The 11484-nt window shown below is 51.2% G+C and overlaps 1 protein-coding gene across 2 annotated transcripts in view; it reads right to left on the bottom strand.

Annotated features, from left to right (window-relative positions):
• Positions 1–1683: 1683 nt before the first annotated feature.
• Positions 1684–11484, bottom strand: part of MAP6 (microtubule associated protein 6) — a 72564-nt gene continuing 62763 nt past the window's right edge. The window contains exon 4 of one of the 2 annotated variants that reach the window (XM_032358076.1): positions 1684–2793. In XM_032358076.1, the coding sequence (XP_032213967.1) occupies positions 1836–2793 (958 nt within the window). In that variant the 3' untranslated portion in view covers positions 1684–1835. The remainder of the gene's footprint in view (positions 2794–11484) is intronic. The other variant, XM_032358078.1, reaches the window with a different exon arrangement.

The raw sequence follows: 11484 nt of genomic DNA, 5'->3' as shown, positions 1-11484 counted from the left end.
AGACGCTAAGTTCTACCCTCATGAGTGTCCTGGGACTCCCGATCAGAGGCCTCTGGGGGTGCCTGGGCGGCTCAGCCAGTTAAGTGTCTGTGTTTGGCTCAGGTTATGATCCCAGGGTCCTGAAATTGAGACCCACATCGGGCTCCCTGCTCAGCAGGGAGGCTCTTCTCTTTCTCCCTCTGCCTGCTGCTCCCCCTGCTCATGCTCGCTCTCTCTCTCTCTCTCTCTCTCTCTCTCCCGCTGTCAAATAAAATCTTTAAAGAAACAAAGAAAAAAAGAAACATGACCTCTGGGGGCGCCTGGGTGGCTCAGTGGGTTTAAGTCTCTGCCTTCAACTCAGGTCATGATCTCAGGGTCCTGAGATCGAGGCCCGCATCAGGCTCTCTCTGCTCAGTGGGGAGCCTGCTTCTTCCTCTCTCTCTGCCTGCCTCTCTGCCAACTTGTGATCTCTGTCTGTCAAATAAATAAATAAATAAATCTTAAAAAAGAAAGAAAGAAAGATGACCTCTGGATGAGCTTTAGGACTGAACCCTTGGCTAACAACTGTCATCCAGAATTACCTTGGGCCAGCTGGGTCCCTGTTCCTCTTTCCTTTTTAGGCTTCAACTCTGACCAATCTAGGACTCAGCCTACTGTGGTTTGGAACCTGTTCCTCAGCTTTCATGGGACCCAACCTGTGAAATGATAGAAAATATTGGTCTCTGTCCCTGGTTCCTGGCAGAGTTCCTAAAACTCTTCCTAGGTGATAGGAACCTCCTAGGTGATAAGACTTTCTTTTGCTGTAACAAGGCAACTCTTGGTGGTCTCCTGGATAGCTTCAGGATGGGTGCTGGGCACTAGAAAGACCAAGCCATGGTTAGAAGCTTGGAACTTTCAGCCCTACCCCTATCCTCTGGAAAGCGGACAGGGGCTGGATATTGGGTTAATAATGTGTCGTGTCTACATGATGAAGCCTTCCAAAACCCCTATCCCCAAAATATGGGGTTTGAAGAACTTCTGGGTTGCTGGAGGTACTGAGAGGGTGGTGTGCCTGGTGAGGGCTTCATGCACCTTCCCCATGCCTTACTCAATACATCTCTTCCGTCTGGATGTACATCCGTATCCTTTATCCTTTAATGGTAAACCAGTACACCTAAGTAAGTGTTACCCTGAGTTCTATGCGACATTCTAGCAAATTATGGAACCCAGGTAAGGGGTTGTGGAAATCCCAACTTATAGCCCACAGTCAGAAGTATAAGTAATAACCTGGAACTTGCCGTTGGCATCTGAAATGTGGGCGTGAGGACAGTGTTGTGGGACCTAGCCTTCAAAACCTGGGGGTCTGGAACCAGGTAAATGATGTCAGAAGTGAGTCAAATGGCAGGACCCCAGCTCGTGTCAGATGATTGTTCCACATGTGGTGTCAGAAAGGAAGTGCTGTGGGAGTGTGAGAGTGAAGGAGAAACATGGGTTTGTCCTGTCCCACATCCTCATGATGGGGTCCCCTCCCCAATCTCCTAGCTTCTCTCACCCCTTCCCATCTTATGCTGTCTACTCGCAGGAGCTGGGATTTCTCAGAGTCCTGCATGCCCAATTTTAAATGTTCATGGTGTATGTGAACACATGTTTGTGTGTGCACATGTACACACACACACACACACACACACACACACACACACACACACTCTCAAGGAGAGCCCAAGAGAAACACTGCTGAGCCAGAGGGAGAAGTTTTATTAGATTCCAGCAAGACTATACGGTACATGTTTCATGCAGATTAAATATGTGTCTTCGCCGCCCCTGGGAGGGAGCACTTCCACGGCCAGCTCCTTCCTTGGCATGTCAAGGGGTGAGTGTCAGGGGGAACTCTCAATATATTCTGCGTGGGGGACGGTTGGGATCATGACTGGGGGTGGAGGTGAGACAGTGGGCAGCTGGTGGCCCCTGGGACCTTGAGTCTTCAGAGGCTCGGGGACCACAGGACCTTGGTCTTTGGCTGGTGGTGGCATCAGAAGGTCTTGGTCTTTCAGAGGTACCGGAATTATAGGAACTTGACTCTTCACAGGCTCAGGGACCCCAGGACCTTGATTCTTTGGAGGCTCTGGGACCACGGGACCTTGATCCTTGACTGGTGCTGGGACCACAGGACCTTGATTCTTTGTCTGTCCTGCAAGCACAGGCTTGAGATCCTTTGGAAGCTCTGGGACTGCTCCGCCTTGATCCTTGACTGGCTCCGGCAACACTAGAGCTTGGTTCTTCACAGGCTCAGAGGGCATGGAACCTTCATTCTTTACAGGTTCTCTGACTGTAGCACTTTGACCCTTCAGCTGCTCTGAAACGGTAGGACCTTGATCCTTGACAGGTGCTGGGACCGTGGGACCTTGAGCCACAGACTCAGGGACCATGGAGCTTTGCTCCTTGACTGATGCCAGTACCATGGGACTTTGCTCCTTAACTGTTCCTGGAACCATAGGACTTTGATTCTTTGGAGGCACGGGGACCAAGGAAGCTTGGTCCTTCACTGGCGCTGAGATCACAGAACCTTCGTTCTTTAAAGGCTCAGGGGCCACATGATCTTGATCCTTAACTGGTATGGGGACCATGGGACCCACATCCTTCAGAGGTGCCAAGACCACAGGAGCTTGACCCTTCAGAGGCTCTGGGGCTGTGGGGCCTTGATCCTTTGGACGTTCTTGGATCACAGGACCTTGATCTTTCAGAGGCCCTGGGCCCGCAGGACTTTGATCCTTGTCTGGCTCTGTGGCTGTAGGACCTCGATTCTTACGTGAATCACTGGCGAGTTCGACCTGGCTCCTGCAGGGGAGAGAGAGGTAGTCACTGTGAGGGCCCAAGCTCAGGCCAAGGAGTAGGCAGAGCACAGATTGCCTGATAAGTCTTGGCCTAGTGGAGCCTGGGGAGGGCAGCTCTTGCTGGAGAGCTGAGAGGAAAATCTGGTTTGCATGTTCTTAGAACAGAACATGGGGAGGAGTGAGGGGTAGGCTCAGGAATCAGTCATTCAATGTGCTTGCCAATTGATTATAACCTGCGCGTGGCACGGAGGGTAGTCCCCAGGTGACAAGGGCAGTACCAGAGCTGGACTCAGAGTCCTCCTGTGGGCTGGGCGTCGCAGCAGCCCTTCCACCCCACTCTCCACCCAGGCTGCTCCTCCTGCCTCCGTGGTAGCTGGGCCCTCCTGCAAGCCTGTCCGCTCAGATGGCCCCATAGGCCAGCGCATTGTCTTCTCAGGGCCTTCCAAGGCTCTGTCCCCTCCCCAGATCCCTTGCTAAGGGTAACTGTGGAGAGGAACAATAAAGAGGTCAGGGGAATATCCCTCTGAGCACTGTCCCTGCCAGGGGGAAAGTATTTTATCATGAACATTGTTTAGAATCGCTTGCACAAGGTGATAAAAAAAAAAGCAGACTGGCTTTCGATAGGTTTTATCAGTGCATTTAAATTCTCTATCTACATTGTGCCTCATTGTTGCCCACGCCATTGCCATTGCCCCCACCTTGGGCAGGTGACTGGCTGGGGCTCCCCACTGAGGCAGTGAGGAGGCCCTGCTCCCCTTGCTCTGTCTCTCCTTCTGGCTCCCTCCACCATCCCTGGGCCCTTGCCCTCACTCCAAGGCTCTGGGGCTGATTTACCTGCAGCCGAGTCCAAGCCTCCCACCAGGATTCACTGCAGACCCCTGCCTCATCCCTTGGCCTGTCCACAGAGAATAGGTGACATCACTGACACCAAGGGCAAACCTGGCCACATTCAGAGCCCACCAGTCTAGCTGAGAATACACACTCATTCCTGCAGGCCAGGCTGAAATTCGCCACTCAGGAACGGCCACTCGGCCGGTGTCACCGACCCTCGTACACCTCCAGCACAGTCCACTTTCCAGATTGCTTCTTCTCAGAGCCCATTTCAGGACCCCAGTCACCCCATGAAGCCACATGGATGTTATCACCCTCACTTTTCAGATGAAGAAACTGAGGTCCCGAGAGAGGAAGTGGGGTGGAAAGTGAGGGACCTGCATGGACTCTAGCGTCTGGGTCTTTCCACTCCCGGGGCCTGCGCTCTGTCCCCCTGCGTTGCTCAGCACAGGGTAACTATTATTACTCTCTTATACTTTGTGAGCAATCAAGTCTTATGCTTAAAACCATTTCAGCATTTTAACAGTTCCTATTAGCTTTTAGGACAATGTCTTTCTTACGTGCTGATTAAAGCCGGCCCAGTAAGACCCCTGCTTGCTCACATTTTCATAGCTGCTTATGGTTTCCTCTCTCTGTGCCCCAAGCTTGTCATCTATGTCACTGGGTAGAAGGATATTTACTGAGAAATGTACGATGAGAGATAATTAGCCCCTTGTCACGGGATATTACCATGCAATATTACAATTATTTTTCTATTGACTTAGAAGTAAAGTTACACATATTTGGACCATTTTTGCTCTGACATGTCACCCCAATGATTCAGAAGCTTCTTACTGTGTTTAGCATCTTGAGCTACCCTGGGACCTGCCTCTCTCATCAGAGTACATAGTAGCAGTGGCATAGGCAGGCTCTCCGTCATCCTTCTGGATGGCTCTGAGCATTGCAGTGGACTGACAGGGGCCAGCGTGGCTCCCTGACTCAGCATGCCCAGACCCAGATGGACAGAGCTGGCTGCCATCAGTGGGACCTTAGTGTTGGCAGAGAGCGCCAGGCAAGGCCACGAGAAGCGCACAGAATCCAAGGATGGTGTTAAAAGGCGTCTAATACTTGCTGGCTGGTCAGAGAGAAGCTAAAAGCTGCCCAATTCAAAACAGAAGCAAGCGGAAAATCGATTAGATGAATCCTATCAGGGAGTGAACACCCTGGGTGGGGTCATCCTGAAGGGGTGACAGAGCTGAGGTAGGAGACACAAAAGGGGGGAGAGCTTAACTTGATCTTGGGGGTTTGCACTGCAAGACCTACCTCACTGGCAGGACACGGACTCAGCGTCCTTGGCTGGCATGAAACCGGGAACAGCCCCACAGCATGGGCAAAATGCACTTCCCTGCATGTTGGAGGCCAGGGCTCCCGTGCCATGCCCCACATCTGTTCAATGGGCCTCTCGGCCACCTGGGGGCTAACCCCGAATTTGCTTGGATGAATAACTCTAGCTTGCTTTTGCTAGGAACCTGTTTCCTTAGTAAGTATCCTTCCTTATTCATGGGAAGGTTTAGAATGAAGATTAGAAATGATAAAATCAAATCTATAATATTACCCTTTTTGGGGATTAAGTTAAGGAAAAGTCTGTGTAGATTTATTTTTGAAAATACTTGTGATGTTTAAAATAATTTGGCATATCAGAATGTCTAAGAGATGAGCTTTGTGATTCCAATATAAAATGCATAATGGGGGGTACCTGGGTGGCTCAGTGGGTTAAGCCTCTGCCTTCGGCTCAGGTCATGATCTCAGGGTCTTGGGATCGAGCCCTGCATCGGGCTTTCTGCTCAGCAAGAAGCCTGCTTACCCTCTGCCTCTTCCTGCCTCTCTGCCTACTTGTGATCTCTCTCTCTATCAAATAAATAAATAAAATCTTTTTAAAAATGCAGAATGGAATAATTAATTCAAATTTGTGATTTTTAAGTTGAAAGGTATTGGACAATTTCATAAATTTTGAAAACAACAATGGAACTTTTATGATAACCTAATAATTATATTTTTAAGCTTACTTTATTGTAAATTACTAATAATTTAAGTTATTTAGCAGAACTGAATTACTTAGGTTTTAAAATCCTCCTTAAAGGAGACTGTTGAATTTTATTAGATTTTAAAGTGTTACTTTTATAAATTAAACATTCATTTTTAAAAACCAAAGCAGCTGGGGCGTCTGGGTGGCTCAGTGGGTTAAAGCCTCTGCCTTCAGCTCAGATCATGATCCCAGGGTCCTGGGATCGGCCCCGCCATCGGGCTCTCTGCTCAGCAGGGAACCTGCTTCCCTTCCTCTCTCTCTGCCTGCCTTTCTGCCTACTTGTGATCTCTGTCTTTCAAATAAATAAATAAAATCTTAAAAAAAAAAAAAAACACAAAAAACCAAAACAGCTTTGGGGCACCTGACTGGCTCAGTTGGTAGAGTGTGTGACTCTTGATCACACACTCAAGAGTTGTGAGTTCGAGCCTCACACTGGGTGTAGCGATTACTTAAAATAAAATCTTAAAAACAAACCAAAAACACACAAAAAAACAACCCAAAGCAGCCTCAGCTGGTTTTCCTATGAACAGACCCACCCTCAAAGGCAACATAAAACTCACATTGACCCTGACTGGCCATCACTTGGTTCCACGGTGCTCTGCCAGTCTCCCCATCTGTAAAAACGCCCCATCATGCCCAGTAAGGCTGGTAGAAGCCACATGCACAGTGCCTTCTGTGTGAGGGAGATGAAGCCGGGTGCTGAGTGGAGATGGGCTGCATTCAGCCCCGCTCAGCCCACGGGCCAGCTGTCCTTGGGCATGGCCTAACCCGCACAACCACATCTGCGGCCCCCAGCCAGCTGCGGATTGTCTCCTTCCTGCCCGCGTACCCGCCCGTAAACTAGAATAACCCTTTGGGTTTATCTTGGCTTCTGTGCTGTGTATTGCCGGCCAGATCTCGGGCCATTACTCAACTACTATAGACCTCAGTTTCCCCCGCTGTGAAATGGGGAGAATAATACAAATGCAGCAACTGTTACAACAGAGGAGCGGATGATCCTGTTGGACAGGGATATGAAATCACGATTCTTGACATTTACAGATTACATCACACGGTGACCTCCATTCCCATTAGGTGCAGTGACAGCTTCCCAGATGCTCACATACTCCTTACTGCAGCCCACCCCAGACCCTCAGGGCAGCCCCTGATGAAGGCAGGGAGAGGGGCGGCCAGCGCTGCACACTCACCCTAGGCTGCTGCCCTCTGGCTAGCCCCTGCTGCTTTATCCACCCCCAGTACTTTATTGCTTTGCTCCTGCTGCCTGGATGGCCCCTTTCACCCACTTTGCTCTGCCTATCCTTGGCAGTTCCGCTTGCTCAGACCCTATCATCTCCTCACAAGGTCCTGGTGGCATCTTCCCAAATGAGCTTTTCCTCACTGTACCACTTTACAGTCTCTCCCACACTCACATGTGCCTCCATTAATGTAACCGCCCCGCTCCAGCCCGGTTTGACCATGAGCCCATCTTCCCCCCGGCCTGCAACCCCAGGGTCCAGCACAGTGCTGGCAACAAAGAAGATCAAATGGAAAGAGTTACAGATCATCGTTGCTGAGACCTGCTTCATCATCTATCCCATGGTCCCGGGCAGAACCCCAGGGTCCTCCCTTCTGTCTCCCTCTTCCTTAAAATCTTCACACTATCCACCAGGAACCACCCATTCCAGCTCCTAACACTTCTCTCTGGAATATTCCCACGTCTTTCCCTTCCTCCCTGCCACCCCCCAAGCTGTGTCATCATCTCCGTGGACCCCTGTCACAGCCCCTCACTGGTAGCCTCTTCTATCCAATCCATTCTTCAAACAGAAATCAGAATGACCTTTCCAAAAAGCACCCTCTTCCTTCCCTGCTTACAACTCTTCAAGGCTTCCTGCACTCAGAATAAAGAGTAAAGCCTGTTGCATGGTCCCACCTAGCTGACCAGCCTGCTCCCACCGCCTTCCCGGCTCTAGGTCCCCTCCAGCCTCTCAGGACTTTGCTCTCTTCCTCAGTATGTCCTGCTTCTTTCCATTTCTGACTTTGCGCATGCTGTTGTCTCCTGGAACATTCTTTTGCTCCCTCTTGCCTTGGTTAATGTGTACTCATCTTCCATCTCTCAGCCCAGTGGAGCACTTTCTCAGGGAAGACTTCCCTGACCCCACTGATGAAACCCGGTCACCTGCTGCACGCTCTCCAATCCCTGACCCTCCCCTACCCCTTAACACAGCTCATTACTTGCATTCTTCTGGATTAATGTTTTCCCTACAGGACTGAAGCATTCAGAGGGCAGGACCAGGCTGCCTTTGCCTATCACTGTATTGTCTGTACCTAAAACAAAGGGAAGGACCCAAGTAAGTACTTGTTGAATGAATGAATAAATGAAATGAGACCTTTCTGTGCCAGGCTTTGTCCTATTTGCAAAATTTAATGTTCCAAGTTCACATGAGACATTCTAAGTCTTAGGAACTTAATTTTCTGCCCTTCTTCCTGTTACTATGGAGACAGGCAATGCCTCCTGTGTACACACACACACTGGCCTTGGATGCAATTTTATCAGAGTCTGGAAGCAGGATTATTGAGCCCTGCCCAAGACTATTTGGAGAAAGGCCCTCCTTCCCTCCAGCTGGTTCCTACCTTGCACACAATTCTAATTCCATCATCCACCCCTGTGGTTGTTTTCTTTCTTTTCCCCTTTAGACTATCTCCTGATGCACCATCAAAGTAGCCCGGAGCTGGGGCAGTGGTCCTGTAGGAGCGCCCTGTTCAGAAATCACGGACTTATGGCCGCGTCCATGAGTCCCCTTCCTCCACAGCTTGGAAAAGCCCTGGGGAAGAAAGAAACACCTATTGCCTGAGCAGGAACCATGTGCCAGGCTCAGGGCCAGGTGCTTTAACAAAGATCACTTTTTAGAATGTAAAGAGCAGGGGCGCCTGGGTGGCTCAGTGGGTTAAGGCCTCTGCCTTCAGCTCGGGTCATGATCTCAGGGTTCTGGGATCAAGCCCCTCATTGGGCTCACTGCTCAGCGGGGAGCCTGCTTCCTCCTCTCTCTCTGCCTGCCTCTATGCCTACTTGTGATCTCTGTCAAATAAATAAATAAATAAAATCTTAAAAAAAAAAAAAGTATGTAAAGAGCAGCCTGTTGGGGGAGAAAGGGCACGGGCTGGGCTAGGGGCCAGAAGAGCTGGGTTTGAATGCTGACCCAACACCTTTCTAGCCCGTGCGATGTCATGACGGGCATGCCAGTCTCTGTACCTCAGTACCCATCATCTATACAATGGGGATTGCAGTGCTCACCATTTAGGGAGGATTAGTGTCTGTGAACACTTATGGCATGATCCTGGAATACGGGTGATGGTTCGCAGATGTTAGTTCCAAAAAGGGACTGAGTGATCTAGTCCAGTTGTGTTACTCTGCAGATAGGAGACTGACCCAGAGTGGGCAGGTGATTCTCCAATAATCACACAGCCAATGGCTAGCAGGTTCAGGACGAAAACACGGGCCTCTCAACCAGTGTCTTAGTGGGAGGGAGGGGATGGAGCAAACTCACTTGAAGCAAAGATATGCAGGAGGGGCTGAGTCAGGACCCAGGCCGACTGCCCCTCAGGGGCTCTGGCAGAAGGTTGGGGAGATGGTGGACTGGCTTTACTCTCCTCCTGTCTGTTCCCATAAGCTTGGCACTGTGCTAGGGGCACAGGAGTAAATGACCCCGGGGCCTGTAAGGAGCCCCCGTGCAGAGCTGGGGACAGACCCGTAAATACACCGTGCACGCTGTAAAGCCAGCACCCCAGCAGCCCAGGCCCGAAGCCTTCATCAGCCTGTGTCTCTTAACCAGAGAGGCGCAAAGGTCCCTTTGCTAGGGAAGTCCTCCCTCCCTGCTCTATGAAAGCACAAGCCCTCCTGAGCCAAATCAAAGGTGACCAGGGCTTGAAGGACAGACCCGAGTCATCGAACCCCGTTTCTGTGGGCTCCAGTCCCTCCCATTCCTGCCCCATCCCGGTCCCCCGGGTGTTGCCCTTTCAGAGGCAGCTGTGCTGCCTGCTCCTGGCCAGCCTTGCGGATATCTGGAAGGAGGAGCTGTTGTGTCCCCCTTCCTGGATTCCCTGGGCAGCAGACACCTGACCACAGCTCAGATGTTTGGTTTCCAGAGTCCTCACTGTCCCAACTGCTCTCCTCACAACGCATCTAGGTTGGCTCCCCAACCCTTGGCCAGTGTCACCCCCAGAGCTGACAGTGAGGTCTGCAGGCATCTCACAGCACCTCTGAAGTTGGCAGCTCTGTCCCTTGAGCTCTGGGCTTCTTCTCAGCCACGTCGGCGCTGCTGCCCATCACCACTCCCCAGCCGTCTGTAATCCCCTCTCCTCCTCAGCAAGTAGAGATTTGGTTCCAGACCCCCTTCATCCGTGAAACCCTCCACCTGCAGCGGTCAGTCCTCCTTCTCCTGTGTTCCCACAGAGCTCTCCAGACGGGGGCGAAACCGCGGTCTGCCTCACCTATCCCTCCCTCCCTCTCTCCTCCCCTCCTTCCTTCCATGAAAATTTAGCAAGTGCCTGCTATGTGCCGAGTCACTGAACAGAGCGGAGAAGCAGAGAGCTCTGGCATGGGGTGGGGACGCAGTAGGAGAGAGACGCTGTAAACATAACTCACACAAGATCCAACTCCAGCAGCCGCCGTTACCTGACGCACAGATCCTGTCCTCTTTTAAACTTTGTTTGCCCCTTTGTGTCCTTCCAAATGTAACCTTTCCTGATGAGGCACACTGTATTCTCACAGCAGCCGTGTGGGCCAGGCAGGTGGGAAGGGTGCCGGGGTCTCACCCACACCCCCCATTTTCCAGCTGCAGGTGGAAATGAGGCTCAGAAAGGGGAAGCGAGTGGCCTAAGTTCACAGAGCGAGTTTGTGGCGATATCAAGACTTGAACCAGGGAGAACAGACTTCCGTTAAGCTCTTTGCTCTCTACCACCATATTCCTGGGGGATGGGACCTCAACTAGAGAGATTCCAAATTCCTCCGCAGAGGTCTGGACACGGTCCGCCTTGAGATGACCCTGACTTGTTCTGCCTGGTACAGGAGGCTGGTGCCACTGACCTCTGCAGGTCCCCAGCTCTAAGATCCCAACTGTATCTCCTGAAAAACTTGCCCCTCTGGGGGTCAGGCCCCCAGCAACCAGGCCCCCTTCACTTCGGCCCTTCCTGCATTCGCTACACGACGACTCCCCTAGGCTTCCCACCTGGTATTCAGCAGATTCTGCAAAGAAGACAGTCCCAGACATCAGCAGCATCCTGGTCTGAGAGCACCCACTACGCCCACGCCTGTAAGCCCTGTACAGCTGCCGCTTGGTCTGCCAGCCTACAGCCTCCCTCATCCAGAGTGCACCCAGATGTGGCACATCAGCACAGGGGAAATAGCTGGGACCACAGCTAGGAAAAATGCGGCCACCACAAGGCTTCATTCTGGTGGGAGCGGGGGGTTGTGGGGCAGAAGGTGGGTAGGGGTACTGACTGTGCGAATCAAACAGCAACAAACCTTCACCTGACTCATTTCCCACAGATGAGAAGAGTACATAGAGTCCTCGAAGGATTTGGAGCAGGGACAGGACAGGACGAAGAGGCCACTGTTTTAGGAGGAGGCACAACTTCTTTACAATGGAAATCCTAGAGGTGATCCCTCTTTGCAGGAAAAAGAGTGGGTTTTAGTGACCCAAATTTGGATTAAAATCCTGGCCCACTTCTTACAAGTTGTGTGACTTTGCCATTTAATCACTAACTCTTGATTTCTTTATCTGTAAAGACCTCTAAACTCTCTAGCCTTACGTGAGGGTTTAG

Source organism: Mustela erminea, chromosome 9 (genome assembly GCF_009829155.1).
Source record: "Mustela erminea isolate mMusErm1 chromosome 9, mMusErm1.Pri, whole genome shotgun sequence".
Lineage (NCBI taxonomy): Eukaryota > Metazoa > Chordata > Mammalia > Carnivora > Mustelidae > Mustela > Mustela erminea.
This window is presented reverse-complemented; position numbering and strand designations above follow the sequence as displayed.